Source organism: Choloepus didactylus, chromosome 1, assembly GCF_015220235.1.
Source record: "Choloepus didactylus isolate mChoDid1 chromosome 1, mChoDid1.pri, whole genome shotgun sequence".
In the NCBI taxonomy this organism is placed as follows: Eukaryota; Metazoa; Chordata; class Mammalia; order Pilosa; family Megalonychidae; genus Choloepus; species Choloepus didactylus.
The window spans coordinates 206923149-206948795 of NC_051307.1; the positions used below are offsets into that span (position 1 = coordinate 206923149).

The 25647-nt window shown below is 40.7% G+C and overlaps 1 protein-coding gene across 2 annotated transcripts in view; it reads right to left on the minus strand.

The window, feature by feature from the left end:
- Window positions 1–25647, minus strand: part of CHDH (choline dehydrogenase) — a 77039-nt gene that overhangs the window by 6434 nt on the left and 44958 nt on the right. For both annotated transcript variants that reach the window (XM_037798317.1, XM_037798324.1), the window contains exons 2-3: window positions 1487–2261; window positions 639–790 (exon numbers count right to left, since the gene is read on the minus strand). In XM_037798317.1, coding sequence (XP_037654245.1) covers window positions 639–790; window positions 1487–2204 — 870 coding nt within the window. In that variant the 5' untranslated portion in view covers window positions 2205–2261. The remainder of the gene's footprint in view (window positions 1–638; window positions 791–1486; window positions 2262–25647) is intronic.

Below are 25647 nucleotides of genomic sequence, written 5' to 3' on the forward strand. Positions count from 1 at the left end.
GGACTGGCTAGGGGGTTGGGAATGCAGCTGCCAATTGAGATCCTGGCTCCCAAGTCCTGAGAGCAAGGACGAGGTTCACTTTGTTGCTATTTGAAAGCAACCTGCACACACAGCTATGGTGTGTGATTACAGATCATGTGGCACAAATGCTATGATATTCTGCAATAGCCAGAGAGTAAAAATGATCTTAAAAACAGAATTGTAGAGCTTAAATGAGAGCAATAAAAACAGGCACTCAAGTAAGTGGTTTAAATAAAGCAAGCCAGATGGACACGTGAGGCACATGCAGAAGTACAGGGTATGCTTATGTTTATGATCTGTAAAACCTCTGTAAAATCTCTGTGAGGCCCTGAAGAGGTGGAAGGTGCTTGGGGACTGCTCTGGGGCAGGGAGTGACAGTTGGAAGGCTCGTGGTGGGCATCCACTCTGCAGGTGCCTGGGCTGGCCTTCCTGCTGCCAGCTGCTCGCTCCTTGTCATGGGGACAGTCAAGTGCTGACAGGGCGCGTGTGCGCAGCTGGGGGAGGAGGGTGTCCCTTCTGCCAACTGCCAGGGTCACCACCCAGGCCTTTCCTGTCATCTGAGCTGCCCCCCCCCCCTTGCACACACACACACACACACACACACACACTTCACTTACCCTGTGGCTCTGGCCATTCTTGACGTACTCCACACCCACTGCACGGGTGCCTTCAAACAGCACCCTGTTCACAAATGTCTGGGTCTCGGCCTTCAAGTTGGGGCGGCTCAGTGCAGGGCGCAGGTAGGCAGAGGCTGTGCTCCAGCGCTTGCCTACAGGGCAGAGCAAAGGGATCAGGCACTGTTCCCCTACCCCCCCCCCAATTCCCCTGGGACCTGGTGGGGGGGGAGGAGGGCAGAAAGGGAAGGATAAAGAGAGAATTTCCCCTTCACCTGACCCTGCAAACCCTGTCTTCAAAGCAAGGTTGAACACAGCTGCAAAATATCCTGCACCCTCAAAGGATCCCATGGAGGCCAGGAGCAGCTGGTAAAAGGGGGCAAGAACTCTGAAAAGGCCAGCAGAGGCCCCAGGTCCACCCTGGCCTTGCCTCTGTCCTGCTGTGAGCAAGGCCCTTAAGAGCTCTATTTCCTGGCCTGTAACAGTGGGACAATGCCTAGTTGAGGAGAGGAGGAGCCAGGGAGATGAAGAAAGAGGGTCACATGTTCCTTGCTGCTTCTCTCTGTGCCTCATTTTCCCCATTTGTAAGTCTCTGGAGGACTTGGGCTCTTTAACCAGAGAGCTGACTCTCCATTACCCACATGTACAGGGGCCAGTGGTCCAGAAAAAGCCCAAGGCATCACCATCCCTAAATCATTTCTCAGAGGCTTTGGGTTGCATTCTGTGGCCTGTAAGGGGTACAACTGTCACATCCCCTCCACCTAACACCAGCTGCAATTTGTCCACACCTGCTGACCATGATCAGGGCTGTGCTAGGAGGAACCGGGGGACGGGGAGAGGGGCTACACTACCTTCATGGATGGTCATGTCCATCCAGCCAAAGCCTTCTTGCTGGAAGCCATTCATGTCCTCAGTGAGGGGGTAGCCAGCCTGCTGCGCTGCCTCCAGGAATGCCCGGTGCAGCGGGTGGTTGCTCTTGCCCCGGGACACACGCAGTGGGCCTTCGCCGCCGCGGTACATGCTGGCACCCAGCTCGTGGCCCTGCGCCTTGCGGAAGTAGGGCAGGCAGTGTGCATAGTCCCAGTCCATGGCGCCTTGGCGGTGCCAGCGGTCATAGTCCTCAGCATGACCACGGACATACACCATGGCGTTGAGCGATGAGGAGCCGCCCCAGACTCGGCCGCGTGGCCAGTACAGCACACGGCCGTCCAGGCCTGGCTGCGGCTCCGTGTGGTAGAACCAGTTGTACCTGTTGTTGCACAGGTTGGCCACAAGGGCTGCAGGCATGTGGATCTTCCACAGGAGCCGCTTGCTCCCTGCAAGCACATCCTTGGGTCCAGCCTCCAGCAGCAGCAGGCGCTCTGTGGGCTCCTCCGTGAGCCTGTGGGCCAGCACACAGCCCGCAGAGCCTGCTCCCACCACGATGTAGCTGTACTCCTCCCTGCTCCTGGGGCCCATACCAGACAGGGCACAGAGACCTGGGGGCCGCTCCTGCCCCAGAGCACCCCAAGCCAGGGCTCCAAGTGGGCGAATGGGCCTGCACCTCCAGCCTTGCAGCACATACCACATGCTTCCAGTCCCAAATCCTCTCACATCCACGGATGCAAATGGAACGACTCACTCCTCCTAAAACAGGAAAAAAGGCTTTAAAAATCTTAACTCAGCACACATGTGCAGAATCAACTCAAAGCAGTAGGTGTCATGCCGGTCAACAAAGGTCTACTGCATGCTTGCCACGCGCCTGCCCAGGGCTGGATGAGGCAGGCCCAGCCCACATGCTCCCTGCCCTGCGAACTAGGAGGCAGATGCATAAGCAAGAATTTCAGTCCGGTGAGATCTGTGCCAGGATGGCTAAGCAGCAGACTGGGGGAGGAGGAGAGAGGCCCCTCCCAAATGCAGTGTCCTCAGAAACGCTTCCCAGTAACCAGGCATGAACTCGGAAGCTGGGCAGGAGTCAACTAGCTGGAAGGGAGGAGAGGGCAGGGCTTTCTCCAGGTGGAAAAAGAAAGCTGGGCACTTGCATTCATTCATCCTTCCATTCAAGACAGTAGCTGAGCACCTAGCACATGCCAGGTACTGCTTATATACACAGAGAACAAGACATCTATCCTCAAGGAGCTGATGGTCTGGGGGTTGCAGGATATGGACGAGACTTAAATAAGGAACTGAACAAAGGTCAGGATGAGAGATGAAGATTGCAGAGCTCAAAGCCTTTGGTCTGATGTCATGGGGGGCACTAGAGGGTTTTCAGTAGCAGATGGGTCAGAGCTACAATCCTCAAAGATCATGCTGCAGAGTGATGGAGTTAAACAAAAATGCCAAGCTTTTGGATGATCCTTTCCCAACAATGATTAAATCAATACCACAAAGGTAGAAAAGAACCAGAATACCCATCAAGACCCCCTCACTGATGCAGACTATCTGAAAAAGTCCCACCTGTGAGATTCAGGCACACAGGGCCTTTCCAAGACAGGCTGGAGGAGGAGAACTGAGAAAACCAAGAAACCTATAAGAAAGCTAGTAATTGAGCTCAGCAAAATGGCAGGGTACCACTCAGCCAGTAAACTCACTGCCCTCCCCCTACATGGGACCTGACTCCCAGGGGTGTGAATCTCCCTGGCAATGTGGGCGGTGACTCCTGGGAATGAGCCGGGCCCTGGCATTGTGGGATTAAGAAAGTCTTCTTGACCAAAGAGGGGAAAGAAATGAAACAAAATAAAGTTTCAGTGACTGAGAGGTTTCAAATGGAGTTGAGAGGTCACTCTGGAGGGCATTCTTATGTGCTATATAGATATCCCTTTTTAGTTTTTAGTGTATTGGAATAGCTAGAAGGAAATACCTGAAAATGTGGAAATGCAACCCAATAGCCTTGATTCTTGAAAACAACTGTATAACTATGTAGCTTACATGGTGTGACTGTGCAATTGTGAAAACCTTGTGGCTCACACTCCCTTTATCCAGTGTATGCACAAAGATGAGTAGACAAATGGGGACAAAAACTAAATAAATAATAGGGGGAAATGGGAGGGATGGGATGTTTTGGGTGTTCTTATATTTTTATTATTATTTTTATTTTTTTGGAGTCATGAAAATGTTCAAAACTTGATTGTGGTGATGAATGCACAACTATATTATGGTAACGGAACAACTGATTGTACAGTGTGGATGACTGTAGAGTATGTGAATATATCTCAATAAAACTGAATTGAAAAAAGGCAGGGTAAAAGATCAATACACAAAAACCAGTTGTGTTTCTATGCACCAGCAATGAACAATCTGAAAAGAAAACAATTCCATTTACAGTAGCAACTAAAAGAATAAAATATCTAGGAATAAATTTAGGAATATAAAGGATGTGTATGTAGACAGACAACTACAAATTATTACTGACAGAAATTATAGAAGACCTAAGTAAATGGAAAGATATTCCATGCTCATGGACTGGAAGACTGAATATTGTCAAGATGTCAACACTATTCAAAGTGATTAACACAATTACAACCAAAATTTCAATAGTTTTCTTCACAAGATGAAAAAAGCTAACCATCTGTGCTGGTTTGGATGCATTATGTCCCCCAAACCGCTATTATCTTTGATGTCATCTTGAGCAGGCAGACATATCAGTGTTGATTAGATTGTAATTCTTTGAGTGTTTCCATGGAGATGTGCCCCACCCAACTGTGGGTGATGACTTTGATTGGATAATTTCCATGGAGGTGTTACCCCACCCATTCAGAGTGGGTCTAAATTAAATTACTAGAGCCATATAAATGAGCTGACAAACACCACAAGGAACTCAGTGCAGCTAAGAGTGACATTCTGAAGAGCAACTGAGAGTGACATTTTGAAGAGGAGCCACAGCCAAGAGGGATACTTTGAAGATGCATGGAAGCTGAGAGAGTAGCTGCAGATGAGAGACATTTTGAAGATGGCCATTGAAAGCAGACACTTGCTCTGGAGAAGCTAAGAGAGGATGCCCCAAGAGCAACTGAGAGTTACATTTTGAAGAGGAGCTGCGGCCTAGAGAGGACTGTCCTGGGACAAAGCCATTTTGAAACCAGAACTTGGAGCAAACGCCAGCCACATGCCCTCCAGCTAACAGAGGCTTTCTGGACACCATTGGCCATCCTCCAGTGAAGGTACCCAGTTCTTGATGTGTTACCTTGGACATTTTATGGCCTTAAGACTGTAACTGTGTAACCAAATAAACCCCCTTTATAAATGCCAATCCATTTCTGGTGTTTTGCTTTCTGGCAGCATTAGCAAACCAGAACATATTCATAGGAAGGGCAAGGGATTCTGAATGGCTAAAACAATCTTGAAAAAGGAGAACAAATTTGGAGGACTCACCCTTCCAGATTTCAAAACTTATTACCAAGTAATTAAAATGGTGTGGTACTGGTACAAGGACAAATATATAAACCGATGGAACAGAACTGAGAAAGCAGAAACAACCCACACTTCTATAGCCAATTGATTTTTCACAAGGGAGCCAAGTCCAATCAATAGGGAAATAATAGTCTCTTCCACAAATGGTGCTGGGAAAACTAGATATCCCCATGCAGAAGAATGAAAGTGGACCTCTACCTCACACCATATACAAAAATTAGCTTAAAAGGATCAAAAGCCTAAATAAAAGTGCTAAAACTACAAAACCCTTAGAAAACAGGGACGCATCTTCAGGACCTTGCATTAGGCAATGGATTCTTAGACTTGACACCAAAGCATGAGCAACACCACCAACAAAAATAAATTGTACTTCATCAAAATTACAAATTTTTGTGCATCAGAAGACATTATCAAGAAAGTGAAAACACAATAGAATGGGATAAAATAATTGGAACCCATGTATCTGATAAGAGTTGAATATTCAGAACATATGAACAACACCTACAAGTCAACAACCAAAACACAAAAACCCAATTTAAAAATGGGCAACAGCAAGAGTGGTTCAACACAAGAAAATTAATGCAACACACCACATCAACAAATTGAATAGGAAAAACCACATGATCATCTCAATTCATGCAGAAAAGGCATCTGATAAAATCCAGCATCCTTTCTTGATTAAAAAAGCTTAGAAAGGAAGGAATCAAAGGAAACTTCCTTAATATGATACAGGGCATATATGAAAAACCCACAGCTAAGTTCATACTCAACGGCGAGAGTTGAAAGCTTTCCTTCTTAGATCAGGAACAAGACAAAGATGTCCACTGTCACAACTGTTATTCAACATTATGCTAGAAGTTCTAGCTAGAGCAATTAGGCAAGAAAAAAGGCATCCAAATCAGAAAAGAAGTAAAACTTTCACTATTTGCAGAGGACATGATACTATAATTAGAAACCCCTGAAAAAAATTATGACAAAGCTACTTGAGCTAATAAATGAGTTCAGCAAAATGGAGGGATTCAAGATCAACATGCAAAAATCAGTAGGGCTTCCATAATAATAAGCTATCCAAGGAGGTAATCAAGAAAAAAAATTCCATTTACAATAGCAACTAAAAGAATTAAATATGTAGAAATAAACTTAACTAAGGATGTAAAGGACCTGTACACAGACAACTATAAAACACTGCTAAAAGAAATTTTAAAAAGACCTAAAGAAATGGAAAGACATCCCGTGTTCATAGATTGGAAGTCTAAATATCATTAAGATATCAGTTCTACCCAAATTGATCTGTAGACTCAATGAAATACCAATCAAAATTCCAACAGCCTACTTTACAAAAACGGAAAAGCTAATTATCAAATGTATTTGGAAGAGTAAGGGGCCTTGAATAGCCAAAACATCTTGAAAAAGAAGAATGAAGTTGGAGGACTTATACTTCCTCATTTAATTACAAAGCTACAGTAGTCAAAACTGCATAGTACTGGCATAAAGATAAACAGCTTGATCAATGTAATCTAATTGAGAGTTCAGAAATAGACCCTCAAATCAATGGTCAAATGATTTTTGACAAGTCTTCCAAATTGATTTAAATGGGACAGAACAGTCTCTTTGATAAATGGTGTTGGGAGAATTGGATAACCATATCCAAAAGAATGAAAGAGGATCCCCATCTCACACCCTATACAAAATAAATTCAAAACGGATAAAAGACCTGAATATAAGAGCCAGAACCATAAAACTCCTAGCAGAAAATGTAGGGAAACATCTTCAAGATCTAGTAATAGGAGGCAGTTCTGTTGTATAAGCAACAAAATAAAAAATAGATAAAGGGGACCTCCTCAAACTTGAATACTTCTGTGCTTCAAAGGACTTTGTCAAAAGGGTAAAAAGGCAGCCGACTCAATGGGAGAAAATATTTGGAAACCACTTACTTATCTGATGAGGGTTTGATATCCAGAATATGTAAAGAACTCCTACTACTCAATAAAAAGATGAACAGCCTAATTTAAAAATGGGCAAAATACATGAATAGACATTTTTCCAAAGAGAAAATACAGATGACTGAAAAGCACATGAAAAGATATTCATCTTCACCGGCTATTAGGGAAATGCAAATCAAAACAATAATGAGATATCATCTCACACCTACCAGAATGGCTGCTAATAAACAAAGAGAAAACTACAAGTGTTGGAGGGGATGTGAAGAAATAGAACATTTATTCCCTGCTGATGAGAATGTAAAATGGTACAGCCGCTGTGGAGGCTGGTTTGGCAGTTTCTCAGGAAGCTAGGTAAAGAGTTGCCTTATGATCTGGCAATCCTGCTACTCAGGATATACCCAGAAGATTTGAAATCAGGGACACAGACAGACATTTGCACACTGATGTTCATAGAAGCATTAGACACAACTGCCAAAAAGATAGAAACAACCCAAGTGTCCATCAACAGATGAATGGATAAACAAAATGTGGTATATACATACGATAGAATATTATTCAGCAATAAGAAGGAATGAAGTCATGAAGGATGAGACAACATGGATGAACCTTGAGGACATTATGTTAAGTAAAATAAGCCAGATACAGTAGGACACATATTCTATGATCTCATGGATATAAACTAATTATAATATGTAAACTCATAGACATAAAACATAGAATATAGGTTACCAGGATATAGAATGAGGCTAAAGAATGGGGAGCAGTTGCTTAATATGTGCAGAAAGTTTAGGTTGAACTTAAATGTTTGAAAATGGATAGCGGTGACAGTAGCACATTATTGTGAAAATAATTAATAGTGCTGAATGGCATGTGAATGTGGTAGAAGGGGAAGTTTAGAGTCATGTATGTTAAGAAAATTGGAGGGGGGGTTAAAACATGGGAATGTTTAACAGAATGAATCTTGTGATGGACTGTGATTAACTGTACAAATATAAAAAATATTAAAAAGTTATTTCATGAACTAGAACAAATGTATGACATTATTACAAGGAGTTAATAATAGAGGAGCATATGGGGGGAAATGTACCTAGTAAAACTATGGACTAGAGTTAACTTAATATTTTAATATTCTTTCATCAACAGTAACAAATGTACCACACCAATACTATGGGTCAACAATGGGGGGTGGAAGGGGCATAAGGGGAGTGGGAAGATTTAGGGTTTTTTTAATATTCTTATTTTTCTGGAGTAATGGAAATGTTTAAAATTGATCATGGTGACAAATGCACAACTATGTGATGACACTGTGAGCCACTGATTGTATACTTTGGATGGTTTGGTGTGTGAATATGTCTCAATAAAATTTCAATTAAAAAAAGGGCAAAGGACTTGAATAGACATCTCCCTGGGGAAGATATACAAATGGCCAATAAGCACATGAAAAGATGGTCAATATCATTAAAACGATTCGGGAAATGCAAATCAAACCCATAATGAGATACCACCTCACACCCACTAGAATGGCTATATTTTTAAAAATAGAAAATAAAAAGTGCTGTCAAGGATACGAAGAACTCGGAACCTCAGAGCACTGTTGGTGGGAATGTAAAATAGTGTAACCTCTGTAGAAAACAGTTTGGTGGTTTCTCAGGAAGTTAAACATAGAGTTACCATATGACCCAGCAATCCCACTTCCAGGTATATAACAAATAGAATTGAAACCAGGGACTTGGACAGATAATGTGTACACCAATGTTTATAGTAGCATTTTCACAATAGGCAAAAGGTGGAAGCAACTCAAATGTCTATCAGCAGATGAACAGATAAACAAAATGTGGTCTATATATATACAACAGGATATTACTCGGAATGTATTTCTGATTCATGCTACTAGAAGGATGAATCTTAAAGACATCATGTTAAATGAAGTAACACAGATACAAAGGGAGAGATGTGTGATTCCACTAATATAAAATAGCTAGAATATACAAATCCATAGAGATAAAAAGAGCACACTCTTTGTTGCTCAGATGTGGCCCTCTCTCTCTAGCTAAGCCACCTCAGCGGTGATCTCACTGCCTTCCCCTCCCCATGTGGGACCTGACTTCCAGGGGTGTAAATCTCCCTGGCAATGCAGGATATGATTCCCAGGGATGAATCTGGACCCAAAATCGTGGGATTGAGAACATCTTGACCAAAAGGGGGATGCGAAATGAAACGAAATAAAGTTCCAGTGGCTGAGAGATTCTAAATAGAGTTGAGAGGTCACTCTGGTGGACATTCTTACAAACTAATAGATCAACCTTTTTAGGTTTTAATGTATTGGAATTACTAGAAGTAAATACCTGAAACTATCGAACTGCAAAAAAAAAAAAAAAAAAGTAGAGTACAGGTTATCAGGCACAGGGACGGGGGAATGGGGGCTTCATGAATAACAGGTCATAGGGTTTCTCTTTGGGGTGATGGGAAAGTTCTAAGGATGGTTTGTATGAAGGAAGTGCAACATGGTACATGTAATTATTCCCGCTGAACAGTATACTTGGGAGTGGGTGCAATGAGAAAGCCTACAATGTATATGTTTGCAGAGTTTTAAAAAGGAGCTATTAAAGTGACAATGATAGTGGAATTCAGTTACTTCTCTAGGACAGCTGGTAAATAGCCAGGAACTGTATGGAACAGCCATTTTGGGGACTTCTGTGATGGTCACGCATTGTACACCAGTCTGGAAAGGGTGGAAAGGCTGAGATTGCAGCAAAGACCTGTAAGTGTCCCAGCCAAGGGGCTGGCGCCCCTCCCCACCAGGCAGGCAGACTGTCTTGGAGCTGGTTCCCCGAGGGAAAAAGAAACAATCTGTACTGGGAGCAAGCAGGGGGACTCAATCCAGCCCCAAATGCAGAATTAATTAACAAATTTGGACTGCTGAATACAAGCTCCAAGCACAGATAAACCAAGAGCAGACACCAAAGTAACTGGAGGAATTGGTCAGGCACTGAGGAGGCAGAGCTAACAACAGCAGCAAAAAAAAAAAACTGAGACTTGGAGTTGGAGGTGTTCAGAAATGGAAAAGGGCTGGGCTCCAAGAAAGGGGGGCACAAAGAAATGGCTACCAACTCAGGCTCTCATTTGCAAACCCAGGGAGCTGGGGTTCAGGTCTGAAAAGGTTTTCTTTTTCTTTATTTTTCTTGCTCTCCAACTCTGTATCTTTAGTTTTCATCAGAGCTCCTACTTCAGCACTGCCTCAGGCAAGGGTGGAATTAACATTGTCTGAGAATAACTATTCAGGTGAAAGAGAAAATAGCCTAAAGGGCATATCTTTGAATAGTCTATACTGGGAATGACAAAACTTGGGGGCTGGGGAATGGCCTTGGAAAAGGATTTTTTTAAAAAAATAACTATTCTAAGTAGTTGATTACAGAAAGCCTCAGATATTTGCATAGGCCCCTGGACCCAGGCAAGGGCAGAGCTAAGACAGGTCTGAGAGACAAAGCAATGAGTCTAGTAGGGGAGACAATTCCCCAAAAAGCATAACTTCCCCAAGGAAAGGGGGGCAGGGCCCAGCACAAGTGGTGTCCGGCCCTCCTTCAAAGAACTCAGGCCCCAGGGGCTGAAAAACAAAAACCAACTTGAGTCAACCACATTTCTGGCAGGGACAGGGTCTACTGAGAATTAAAGGCACCTGAGGTACCTCCTTACCTTAGTGGGGAGCTGTGGGCTGACAAGCACCACCTGCTGGATAGGATAGGAAAAGCATGGAGTCTAGAGGCTTCACAGATGGGTCCGACAACCTGCAAGTCTCATTATCAGGGAAACTTCATACCCTCCTCCTGAGACCTGGGACTGTCTGGACTGGGAAAATCTGATTGGGGTAAATCACATCTGGGGAGACCCTCTCACAAAAAGATTATAGAGAAGGAGGGCAAGAAACAAAAAAACAATAGGTGAAAAATGCTGATCAACTAAACAGAAGCTATGTTAGAGATCTAGAATAAGTTGAACAGAATGCCAAAGAACAGATAGAGAACAAAGCCAACCAACAAGAAAACCCTAGATAAAAGAGGGAATATAAGTTCCAGAATAAAGTAATCCAGAAAATCAGATGCCTAGACTGCTAAAAATAGCGAGCCATACTACGAAACATGAAAATATGAACCAGCCAAAGGAAAAAATGAACACTTAAACAGAGATACAGGAATTGAAACAACTAATTAAAGATGTTCAAATAACATGTTAAATCAATTCAGAAATAAAATCACTGAGCTCAGGGACGATATAGCAAAATAGATGAAGGATATAAAGAAGATATTGGGTGAACATAAGGAAGAACTCAAAAGTTTGAAAAACCAAATGGCAGAACTTACGGGAATGAAAGGCACAATAAAAGAGTTGGAAAACACAATGGAGCATACAACAGCAGATTTGAAGAGGCAGAAGACAGGATCAGTGAAGTGGAAAACAGAATATTTGAAATCATACAAACAAAAGAACAGAAAGGGAAAAGAATAGAAAAATACAAGCAGGGTCTTAGGGAACAGAATGACAACATGAAGCACACAAATATACGTGTTATGGGTGTTCCAGAAGGAGAAGAGAAGGGAAAAGGGGCAGAAAGAATAGAAGAAATAATCACTGAAAGTTTCCAAACTCTTATGAAAGACATAAAATTACAGATTAAAGAAGTGCAGCATACCCCAAATAGAAGAGATCCCAATAGACCTCCTCCAAGACACTTACTGATCAGACTGTCCAATGTCAAAGACAAATAGAAAACTCTGAAAGCAGCAAGAAAAAGTGATCCAATGTCAAAGACAAATAGAAAACTCTGAAAGCAGCAAGAGAAAAGTGATCCATCACATACATGGGAAGCTCAATAAGACTATGAACAGATTTCTCCACAGTAACCAGGAAGGCTAGAAGGCAGTGGTATGATATATTTAAGATTCTGAAAGAGAAAAACTGCCAACTAAGAATTCTATATCCCGCAAAACTGTCCTTCAAAAATCAGAGAGGAATTAAAATATATTCAGACAGACAATGGAAGAGTCTGTGAATATGAGACCTGTGCTACAAGAAATACTAAAGGGAGTGCTACAGGATGATAAGAAAAAACAAGAAAAAGAGGTCTGGAGAAGAGTGTAGAAATAAGACTGTCAGGAAGGGTAAAAGGAGAGAGAAAAAAATATATATGACAATATAAAATCCAAAAGACAAAATGGTAGAAGAAGGTACCGACCTTAGAGTAATAACACTAAATATTAATGGATTAAACTCCCCAATAAAAAGACATAGACAAGCAGAATGGATTAAAAACAAGACCCATTTATATCTACAAGAAACTCACTTTAGACACAAGGGCAAAAATGGGCTGAAAGTGAAAGGTTGGAAAAAGGTATTTCATGCAAACAACAACCAGAAAAAAAATGGGAGCAGCTATTTTAATAGACAAATTAGACTTCAAATGTAAAACAATTAAAAGAGACAAAGAAGGAACTATATTTTAATAAAAGGGTCAATGCATCAAGAACACATAATAATCAGAGTGGCCTAAAATACATGAGGCAAACACTGAGAACACTGAAAGGAGTAGATACCTCTACAGTAATAGTTGGAGACTTCAATACACTGCTCTCATCAATGGATAGAACATCTAGATAGAGGATCAATAAGGAAACAGAGATGTTGAATTGTATGATAAATGAACAAGACTTGACAGACATATATAGAACACTACACCCCCAACAGCAGGATACACATTTTTCTCAAGTGTTCATGGATCATTCTCCAGGATAGACCACATGTTGGGTCACAAAGCAAGTTTCAACAAATTAAAAAATATTAATATTATATAAAACACTTTCCCAGATCATAATGGAAAGAAGTTGGAAATCAATAACAGGCAGAAGGTTGGAAAATTCACAAATACATGAAGGCTAAACAACACACTCACAGACAACCAGTGGGTAAAGGAAGAAATTCCAAGAGAAATTAGTAAGTACCTCAAGGCAAATGATAATGAAAACACAACATATCAAAACTTACGGGATGCAGCAAAGGCGGTGCTGAGAGGGAAATTTATTGCCCTAAATGCCTCTATTAAAAGAGAAGAAAGAGCAAAAATTGAGGAATTAAGTATTCGTCTGGAGGAACTAGAAAAAGAGTAGCAAACTAACCCCAAACCAAACAGAAGGAAATAAATAACAAAGATTAGAGCAGAAATAAATGAAACTGAGAACAGGAAAACAATAGAGAGAATCAACAAAACTAGAAGTTGGTTCTTTGAGAAAAATCAATAAACTCAATGGACCCTTGGCAAGGCTAAAAAAAAAAAAAGAGCGGATGCAAACAGATACAATCAGAAATGGGAAAAGGGACATGACTACTGACCACACAGAAATAAAGGAAACAATGTGAAGATACTATGAGCAACTATATGCTAATAAACTTGACAATTTAGAAGAAATGTACAACTTCCCAGAAAAGCACGAACAACCAACACTGACTTGAGAAGAAATAGACAACCTCAACAAACCAATCACAAGTAAAGAGATTGAGTCAGTCATCCCAAAACTCCCAAAAAAGACAAGCCCAGGACCAGATGCCTTAACATACGAATTTACCAAGCATTCAAGAAAGAATTAGTACCAATCCTGCTTAAACTCTTCAAAAAAATTGAAGAGGAGAAAAAGTTACCTACCACATTCTATGAATCCGACATCATCCTAATACCAAAGTCAGACAAAGATACTACAAAAAAAAAAAAAAAAAAAGAAAATTATAGATCAATCTTTTTAATGAACATAGATGCAAAATTCCTCAACAAAATACTCGCAAATCGAATCCAGCAGCACATTAAAAGAATTATACACCACAACCAGGTGGAATTTATTCCAGGTATGCAAGGCTGGTTCACCACAAGAAAATCAGTTAATGTAATACATCACATCAATAAATCAAAGCAGAAGAAACACATGATCATTTCAATTGATGCAGAAAAGGCATTTGACAAAATTCAACATCCTTTCTTTATGAAAACACTTCAAAGGATAGGAAAAGAAGGGAACTTTGTCAATATTATAAAAGCAATATATGAAAAACCGAAAGGGGAGAGACTGAAAGCTTTCCCTCTAAGATCAGGAACAAGACAGAGATGCCCACTGTCACCACTGCTGTTCAATATCGTACTTGAGGTTCTAGCTAGAGCAATTAGGGAAGAAAAAGAAAGAAAAGGCATCCAAACTGGAGAAGAAGTAAAACTTGCACTGTTTGCAGATGACATGATCCTGTATGTAGAAAATCCAGCAAACTGGCAGGCTACAAGATCAACACGCAAAAATCAGTAGTTTTCCTATACACAAGTAATGAGCAACAGGAGAAAGAAATCAAGAAAAAAATTCCATTTACAACAGCAACCAAAAGAATCAAGTATTTGGGAATAAACTTAACCAAGGCCACAAAAGACCTATACAGAGATAAATATAAGAAACTGCTAAAAGAAATCAAACAGGACCTAAAAAAAATGGAAGAACATACCATGCTCATGGATTGGAAGACTAAACATAGTTAAGATGTCAATTCTACCGAAACTGATTTATAGACTGAATGCAATACCAATTATAATCCCAACAACTTACTTTGCAGAAACAGAAAAACCAATAACCAAATTTATTTGGAAGGGCAGGTGCCCCAAATCGCCAAAAATATCTTGAGTAAGAGGAACAAAGTGGGAGGTCTCACATACTTGACTTTAAAGCATACTACAAAGCTACAGTGGTCAAAACAGCATGGTACTGGCATAAAGATAGATATACCAACCAATGGAATCTAACTAAGTGTTCAGAAATAGACCCTCACATCTACAGACAACTGATCTTTGATAAGGCAGTCAAGCCAATGCAACTTGGACAGAGCAGCCTCTTCAATAAATGGTGTTTGGAGAACTGGCTATCCACAGTCAAAAGAATGCGTGAGGACTTCTATCTCACAGCTTATAAAAAAATTAACTTGAAATGGATCAAAGACCTAAACATTAGTGCTAAGACCATAAGACTATTAGAAGAAAATGTAGGGAAATATCTTTAAAAATCTTGTGACAGGAGGCGATTCCCTAGACCTTACACCCAAAGCACAAGCAATGAAAGAAGAAATAGATGAGAGCTCCTCAAAATCAAACACTTTTGTAAATCAAAGAACTTTGTCAGAAAAGTAAAAAGGCAGCCTATGCAATGGGAGACAGTATTTGTAATACATATATCTGGTAAGGCTTTAATATCCAGAATATATAAAGAGATCCTATAACTCAACAATAGAAAGACAAACAACCCAATTAAAATATGGGCAAAAGACATGGATAGACACTTTTCTGAAGAGGAAATACAAATGGCTCAAAACATAAAAAGATGCTCAACTTCACTGGTTATTAGGGAAATGCAAATTAAAACCACAATGAGGTATCATTTCACACCTACTACAATGACCATTATCAAAAACACAAGAAAGTTACAAGTGCTAGAGAGGATGTGGAGAAAGAGTTACACTTATTCTGGAAGGCAGTGTGGCAGTTCCTCTGGAAGCTAAGTATAGAACTGCCATATGATCCAGCAATTCCATTACTAGGTATATACTCAGAGGAACTGAAAGCTAAGACATGGACGGACATTTGTAAACCTATGTTTATAGTGGCATTATTCACAATTGCCAAGAGATGGAAACAGCCCAAATGTCCATCAACAGACAAGTGGATAAACTGTGGTATAAACACATGATGGAATATTACGCAGCTGTAAGACAAAACAAAGACACCGAACATATAACTATGTGGATGAACCTTGAGGAAGTTATGTTGAGTGAAATTAGTCAGAAACAAAAGAACTAATATGAACTAAGATTAATGAACCAACTTTGAGAGTTAAAGCTGAGAACACAGGTTATCAGGTGACAGAAAGAGGATAGAGATCAGGCATTTGATGCTGAAGGAGTACAGAGTGTTCAACAGGATGAATTGTATAGATCCAGAAATGGAAAGCACAATACTGTGGGATCGTAGCACAATACTCTAAGTACAATGAAAAAAGATGATGTGAGTAAAGCTGAAAGAGGAGTGTTAGGGCCATGTATGACACCAAAAAGAAAGACGATAAAGACTGGGACTGTATAACTTAGTGAAACCTAGAGTGGTCAATGACGGTGACTAAATGTGCAAATATAAAAATGTTTTTACATGTGGAAGAACAAATGAATGTCAACCTTGCAAGGTGTTGAAAAAGGGGTAGTATTGGGGAAAAAATATAATCAATGCAAACTGGAGTCTCTGGTTCACAGTAACATTGTAATATGCTCCCATTAAATGTAACACAGGTAATAGACCAAAGTTAAATGTCTATGAGAGGGACATATAAGGGAGAGGTATGGGATTCTTGGTAGTGGTGTTTTTGTCTGACATTATTATTGTATTATATTTTTTAACATCTTTTTAATCATTCTTTTAAAAAATTTTTTTGGAGTAATGAATATGTTAAAGTGCTGATTGTGGTGATGAATGCACAATATATGATGATACTGTCAACAACTGATTGTACACTGTGGATGACTGTATGATGTAGATATATGTCTATAAAATTGCAGAAAAAATATAAAAGAGGGATACAAGTGCTTGAGAAAACATGGAAAGAGGGATGTACCTATTCACTGTTGGTGGGGAAGTAGAATGGTGTAGGCTATCTGGAGAACAGTGTGGTGTTTCCACAAGAACCTAAGTATGTGGGTGTCATAACATCCTGCAACTTCATTATTGGGTATATACTTGGAAGATCTGAGAGCAGGGACATGAATGGACATTTGCATACTGATGTTTATGGCAGCAGTATTCACGATTTGCAATAGATGGAGGTGGCCTAAGGGTACATTGACTGATGAACAGAATGGTGAACAGTGGTGTATGCATAGAATAGCATATAGAGCAGTTGCAAGAAGGAATGAAGCTGTGAGACACACAAATAAGTGAATGGATCTTGAGGACAGCATTTTAAGTGAAGTACACCAGAAACAAGAGGACAAACATTATAATGCCTCACTAATACGGACTAACTATAGTGTGCAAACTTGGAAAATTGAATCTGACAGCATAGGTTATCAGGGGAAGGGTTATGGTAAAGGTTCCTAGATTGTAAGCTCTTACAGCAGTCACATCTATTCCCAAGTTGTAATGGTTATCTCCAAATTCTGAGATGCTACGCTCTTTGTGTATAACCTGATCGGTCCCTCAAAATTCAAGTATCTGTGTGACCCCTGAAACTCAGAGCTAGAGCTCAGCAGCTATGAATGTCAGTATTACCTCATATAGCAACTGTTTAAAAAAAAGCTGAAAAAGAGTGCAGACTTCAATTAGAGATATGAATGAAGTGGATCTGGTTGAGACTAAGCAAATCATGTCAAAGGGTAAAGGATGTTATTGATTATGTTTTAAAACTTCAACTTCTGTGTGAGACCAAGGGGAGAGATGGTTATTTGGTGCAGGATCCATATTTTCTGTAGCACACTAAATAATTTAACTGTATGGTCATTTTATTCAAACACCATAATTACATGGAACTTTGAATAGGAAGTGAGATCTGGTAGGTTTGTATAGGTTAGTGCAAAATCACAATTCATCCCAAAGTAATTTGGGCAGAGAATAAATATATATTTGCAGGCCCCCCTGAGCAACTGGGAGAAAATGTGGGAATGTTGGACTTCCCCACCTGGGTTATTACTGATATTCTTAGAAACATTGAGGATTATCAATTTAGTAGGCTGAGCCTTCGATCCTGGGGCTTGCCCCTTTATGAAGCTTGTTACTACAAAGGGGAGACTAAGCCTACTTATAATTGTGCCTAAGAGTCTCCCCCAGAAAATCTCTTTGTTGCTCTGATGTGGCCTCTTTCATTAAGCCAAATTGGCAGGTAAACTCACTGCCCTCCCTTCTACATGGGACATGACTCCCGGGGATGAGCCTGGAACTGGCATCGTGGGCTTGAGAAAATCTTCTTGACAAAAAGGAGGAAACAAAATGAAACAAAATAAAGTTTCAGTGGCTGAGAGATCTCAAATAGAGTCAAGAGGTCACTCTGGAGGGCATTCTTACGTGCTATATAGATATCCCTTTTTAGTTTTTAGTGTATTGGAATAGCTAGAAGGAAATACCTGAAACAGTGGAAATGCAACCCAATAGCCTTGATTCTTCAAGATGAATGTATAATTATGTAGTGTACATAGTGTGACTGTGTAATTGTGAAAATCTTGTGGCTCACACTCCCTTTATCCAGTGTATAGACAGATGAGTAGAAAAATGGGGACAAAAACTAAATGAAAAACAGGGTGAGATGGGAAGGATAGAATGCTTTGGGTGTTCTCTTTACTTTTATTTTTATTCTTATTTTTATTCCTTTTGCAGTATGGAAAATGTTCAAAACTTGATTGTGATGATGAATGCACAACTATATGATAGTGCTGTGAACAGATTATTGTACACTGTGGATGACTGTATGGTATGTGAATATATTTCAATAAAACTGAATTTAAAATTAAAAACTTCTTCAGAAAAAAAAGAGACAGTGACAATTAAGTGGAATACATGATCCTGGACTGGATCTAAAAATGGAGGAGAAAAGGCCCAAAAGGACATTACTGGGACATATGAAAAAACTGGAATATAGACTGTAAGCTTTATATCAGTGTTAACTTTCTGGAACTTGATAACTGTACTTAAGGTGGCTTCATAAATGAATGTCCTTGTTCTTAGAAAATGTAATGTAAGTAGTATGTGTTCAAGGAGTATACTGTATACAAAATACTGTCAAAGGTTTGGAAGAAAGAGAGAAGGAAGGAAGGAAGGAGGGAGGGAGGGAGGGAAGGAAGGAAGGAAAGGAAGGAAGGAAGGAAGGAAGGGCAAATGTGGCAAAAATGTTAAAAGTTGGTAGGTCTGGATATCTGGGTGGGGTGTATACTAGATTTTACTTGTATGGGTTTTGTATTATTTTTGCAAGTGTCCTGTCAGTTTGAAATTATTTCAAAATAATTTTTTTAATGTAGGAGATATAAAGACATCTTCAGAAAAAGAAAAGCTGAGAGAATTTATTGCCAGCAGTCCTGCACTGCAAGATATGTTACAGGAAGTTCTTCAGGCAAAAGGCCATGATACCAGATAGAAATTTAGATCCATACAAAGAAATGAAAAGTAATGTAAATGGTAAAAATTGTGGGTGTATTAGTTTACTGTGCCTGCTGTAACAAATCATCACAAACTTGGCAGCTTAAAGCAACACAAATGTACTCTCTAACAGTTCTGGAGATGCTAAGTCTTAAGTCAGCTTCACTGGGCTAAACTTAAGTATTGATAGGGCTGGTTCCTTCTGGAGGCTCTACGAGGATTCCGTTTCCTTTTCTAGCTTCTGAAGGCCGCCTGTATTCATGGCTTGTGACCCTTCCTCACATCACTCCCATCTCTTGCTTCTGTGGTCACATACCCTCCTTCTACCATAGCACCTCCTTCTGTCTTCCTCTGATAAGTGTATGTGCGATTACATCATTAGGCCCTCCTGGATAACCCAGGATACTCTCCCCAGCTCGAGATGTGTAACTTAATCACATCTGCAAAGTCTCTTTTTCCATGTAAGGCAACATATTCACAGGGTCTGGGCTTTAGAACATGATCATTATAAGGCACCATTATTCATTCTACCACAGTGGATAAATATAACAGATTTTTCCTTACTTTTAATATCTGTAAAAGATAACTGTCTAAAGCAAAAGTAATAAAATGTACTGTAAGGTTTATAATATATGTAGCATTAAAATGTATAACAACAATAACACAAAGAATGAGAGGAGGAAATTATACATTTAAAACTGGCAAAAATGGCAAATTTTATGTTACATAAATATATAGTTACAATAAAAAAAATAAGTTAAAAAGAAAAAAAGATACCCCTAAAATCCCCAAATATTAGGAAATTAACATATTCCTAAATTACTCAGCAATCAATGAAGAAATCACGAGGTAAATTAGCAGATTTATGAACAGAATGAAAATGAAAACACAGCATAACAAAATTTGTGGGATGCAGTTAAAGTATTGCTTTGGGGGAAATTTATAGAATTAAAATGCTTATATTAGAAAAGTCAGACAAATACTGTATGATTCCACTTATATGAAATAGCTAGAATAAGCAAATTCATAGAGACAGAAAGTAGAAGTTAGCAGGGCTTATGGGGAGGGCAAAAGAGGTAATTATTGCTTAATGAGTACAGAGTTTCTGTTCTGGGGAATGAAAAAGTTTTGGTGATGAATAGTGGTGATGGTAGCACAACAACGTAAAGGTAATTAATGCCGCTGAATTGTATTTAAAAACAGTTAAAATGGGAATATTATGTGATATATATGTTACCTCAAAAAAAAAATTAAGTCAGATCTCAAATTGATGGTCTACATTTTCAACTTAAAAAATCAGGAAAAAAGAGAAAATTAATCCCCAAAAGAGAAAATCAGTACTAAACATAACAGCAGAAAACAATAAAATTGAAAATAAATTTTTAAAGCAGAAAAAAGTAATAAAAACATAAGGTGGTTCTTTAAAATAATCAATAAAATTAATAAACCTCTAGCCAGACAGATAAAGAACACAGCAGACATAAATTACCAACATCAGAGGAGATATCGCTGCATATCCTATAGACTTTAAAAGGATTATGAAGGAATATTATAACTTTATATCAATAAACTTGATAATTTAGATGATATAGATAGTTTCTTGAAAGACACAAACTATCAAAGCTCACTTAAGGTAACCTAAATTGCTGTATGTCTATTAAAGAAATTAAATTAATAATTAAAATTCTTCCCACAAAGAAAACTCAAAGCTTCATTGGTAAAATCTACCAAACATTTAAGATGAACTAAATATGAATGCTATAGAAAACAGAAGTAGGACTCACTCCTCAACTCATTTCATGAAGCTAGCATTATACTGATACCCAAACCAGACAAAGACATCACAAGAAAACTACAGACCAGTAACTCTCAGGAACAAGTATGCAAAACTCATCAAAATTTTAGCAAATCTAATTCAGCAACATAGAGAAAGGATAATACATAATAACTGAGGTTTATCCCAGGAATGTAAGATTGGTTTAACATTCAAAAAGGAATCAATTAAAAGAACAATAAAGAAAAATCATATGATCACTTTAATAAATGCAGAAAGCATTGGACAATATTCCACATCTTTAACAGAATTTCTATGAAAATAAGGAATGGAAAGGAACTTCCTGATAAATAGCATCTATGATAAACCTATATATGATACAGCTAAATTCATACTTAATGTTGAAAGATTAAATAATTATTAAAATTATTTTAATAATTTAATTAATGTTTAAAGATTAAATAATTATTAAAAGATAGAAACAAGGAAAGGGTGTTCCATCTCGCCACTTTTATTCAACATTGTACTGGAGGTCGTAACCAGTGAAATGAGGTAAATTAATTAATTAAAAAAAGTAAAAATAAAATGCATGCAGACTGGAAAGAAAGAATTACATCTTTGCAGAAGACATGATCATCTACATAGAAAATCCCAAGGAATTTACAAGAAAGCTACTGGTTTTATTAAGTGAATCAACAGGTGAGGCTATAAGGTTGACATACAGAAGTCAGTTGAATTTTTTTAGGAATGAATTATTGAACATTTTAAATTTTGAAAATGGAATCAGAAGAGTCTGACTCCATTTGTGATATTTGTCCACAGCTTTCAAGCCCCACCTCTCCCTCTCCCCCTCTTGCCCCATCTCTGGGCAAAAGCCCAGGCATTCCTGCCTTGGGATCGCCAGGGAAGTTCAAATCCTGCAAATCCTGGCCTGCCCAGGACCCCTCCACCTGGCCCCACTCCCGCACACAGTAAAAACCAGAGCCACTTGCCCTTCCCTTCACTCAAGCCACCAGGGACCTTCTTAGGTACCTGCCCTGCTCCCTCAAGAGAGCCCTGTAGGGTATTAATTAACCTTTTCATACCCTCTTGGTGCATGTATAGTCTCATCAGTCTTGACATTCAAACCCATTTGGGGTGGTGGGAGGTTGATCCCACCCTCCATTAGGCAAAACAATACCACTTACAACAGCATCAGGAAATATGAAATTTACTTAGCAGTAAATTTAACAAAATATGTGTAAGACTTCTACACTGAAAACTACAAACCACTGCTAGAAATTAAGGATGACCTAAATAAACGGGGAGAGATTCATGTTACAAATAGGAAGCCTCAATATTGTAATAATATCAATTCTCCCCAAATTGATCTATAGATTCAACACAAGCCCAATTAAATCTCAGCAGGCTCTTTTTTTGCAGAAAGACATACTGATGTAAAAGTTACATGAAGATTCAATGGACCTAGAATAGTAAGCTGTACAAAGGAACCCACACAGCAATGAAAATGAAGGAGCCACAGCACCTCACATCACAATGGATGAATCCTGAAAATACATTCAGAAAATAAAATGCAAACTGCAGAGGTTATGGCCTGAATGACAGTATTATACATAAAGTTTTAAAGAGGCAATTTAATTCTGGGTATTAAGTGAATCAAACCTACATGTAAAAAATGAATAAAGTAATTCAGGACAGTGGTTACCTCTGAGTAGGGTTGCATACTTGAGGCTCTCATTTGTATCTGTCATGTTGTAATTCCTAATCTAGGTGATGGGCACATGTATGCTTGTTATATGCTTTTATTGATATATTTGAAATACTTGAAATAATGGATAATAATTAAAGACAAGATCAGCAGGCGACATGGGCGCCTACTGTGGAAAAAGTTAAGGCAGACTCCTTCCCAGAGTGGTGGCAGGTCATTTACCCTCCTTGGCCCCCAATCACTCGCCAAACCCCAACTTCTATCACAGTTATGCTTCCTCTCCCAACACAGAGGGGGCCTTTAATTGTTTGCAGAGTTCTGGTTCTGGCCCTGAACTAGGCCCAAGTCCCTCTGGACTTGGATTATGCTCCAGAGGACTGTGGTGTGGAATGCCACAAGCAGTGATCAGTGGGGCATGGTCCCCTACACGTTAACCCCCACTGATTGCTGTCTATGTACGTGCCCCCCCCCCACTGCCCCGCATCCATCACTTGCTTCCCAGATTGAGGTGCTATGGGAGGGTGTTGGCAGCCCAGATGGTAGGTGTGAGGGAGGGTGGGACTAAACTGGGGGCATTTCTGTCCTCTTACCTTTGACAAGTATAAACACTCTCAGGTGCATCTGCGTCCTGCCTAAGAATCCCCAGACAGGAATCTGCTAAATAAAAGAGGGGGAGAACCCAGGTACTTTCCCACACACCTCTCCCTCTTGGAGGTATCTGTATCCCAGCACTCCACCCCATGCATGAGGGGTGGGGTGGGCTTCCTCTTCTCCCCAGCAGTCCTGGAACCCAGGTCCAGGCTAAGGTCCTACCTCAAAACAACATTTCCCTGCCCCCGAGAACCACCCAACCACTTCAAGGCGTACCCCCATCCCTACCCCTCAGAAGCCCACCAGGCCTCAGCTTATGGGGAGCTCTCGAGGGCTCCTAGTCTGGGAAAGTGGCAGGCCCTACATATATGTACTGTGCAATGGGAATACACGGAAGGGGAAGAACTTGGGGAAACAGGGCAGAAGAGGGAGAAGACCACTACCCAAAGGGACCTTCTTGAGGGAGGGATCCCTGAGCCCCTAGTTCAGGGAGGGCAGGAATCACAGGGAAGCAGCCCTTTCCCACTTCCTGGGCTGCCTGTTGTGGGAAGGAGCTCCTAGCAGTACGGAAGGGGTGAGCAGGTAATGGGACCAGAGAAAGAAGGATGGCATGTGTTTAATTGGGTATTGGGAGGAGGCTTCCTACCACGTGTTGGGGGTTGAATGGGGGGTGGTATCCAAGGCTTCCCTCTGACCCTAGGTACTTATATCCCCAAACCACTCCATTTCCTGGGTCCAACCTTGGCTGGGCAGGAGGAGGGGATGGAGCTCAGCAAACTCCTTGCATTCCTTGCACGAGGGAGAGGAGGTTTCCACTTGCTCTATTCCAGCTAAGGGGAGAAGACCCTCACTTACACCTACCATCTGGGCAGCCAACACCCTCCCATAGCATCTCAATCTGGGAAGCAAGTGATGGATGCAGGGCAGTGAGGGGGGCACGTACATAGACAGCAATAAATGAGGGTTAACATTTGTAGGGGACCATGCCCCACTGATCACTGCTTGTGGCATTCCACATCACAGTCCTCTGGAGCATAAACTAACAATTCCCATTTTAAATGCAAATCAGTAGCTGAAGATTGGTATTGAAAGATTTACCAAATAATATTCTGTGGTCGGAGTACTGTGTTGGATGACAAGACAGATTTCCATGTTATTGTGAGCTTGTGACTAATTGCATAACACATTTTCTAATCTTGGCCTAGCTAAATTGCAAAATAATTGTTACCAGAATACAATGCTTACCCACCATTTCAGGACCACAATGTGTCTCCTGGAACTGACAGAACTTTCCAAAATGACTCTTTGAACAGTTGTTCACAACTCAACCCTTCCTCCCTCACAATGCCATGGTGTGTGTATGTTTCCTTTGGGTCACTAAAGTCCTGGCTTTAGTCAGTCACCCAAGACGAGACGACGGGTCTCTGAAGAGGGGCTGGCCATCCTGGCCAATGAACAGACCTACTTGACAGCTCTGACCTCAGAGCTCAGGAGAGACATATGACAGTTCCCGCTGGTGAGCGTGTAAACCTTTCGAGAACGTAATGGATGTACAGAATGTCCAAGGTGTGGCAATCTTTGCCTCAGGAATCCACCTTCTAGGAACTTAACCCAACATGAACACTGCACAACGGGAAAGCCTACAAAGAGGCCTGTACCTGTGTTGTTTATGCCGGCAAAAATAAATTTTTTTAACCTACCTGCCCACCAACGGGGGGGCTCCTTAAGTCCATTCACACAAATGGACCCTGTTAACTCATTTTAAAAGTGACCATGTAGCCCTGTTACCACAGACGTGGCTTCTGTAGTCCAACCACAAAGCCACTCATGAGTTCAAGGCCTAGAAAGCACCTTCGAGACCTGAGCCTTGACGTCCTGCAGCAGGACACTGCCCCCAGCTCAGGCTTGGTCTCCTGCAGCCGGCCCCACCCCTCCCACCAGTGTGATTACACCTGACACCGCACCCAGGTGCTGACCATCCCACAAGAGAGCTGAAAAGAGTGGGGTGGGAGCCATGGCCATCCTGCCTGTCTGGGGCTCTCCAGGGGTCATTCTCAAACAAGAGGACTCAGGGCAGTCACTTGCCTTTGACCTGGTCTTCTTGTCCCAGTTCCAGCACAGGGCTGCTGACTGCTGGGCTAGGCTTTGTACAGGTGAAAAGAGAAATGTTATGTGGCTGCTTTTGTCTGATCACAGCACTCCATTAACCATGGAACCAGTATGAGTTGTGATCGTAGTAACAATAATAGGAGCAACTAGCCCATGCTGAGTAACTAAGCCTTACCACATTTCATCCCCTCAAAGACAATGGGTGGGGGTCTTCGTCACCACTGCCATCACCACTAGCTCCACATCACAGAGCCCCTGTGTGGAGGCCTGGCCGGAGGATGGCCAGCAAGGCCATGTCACAGCAGCCAACAGTTAGG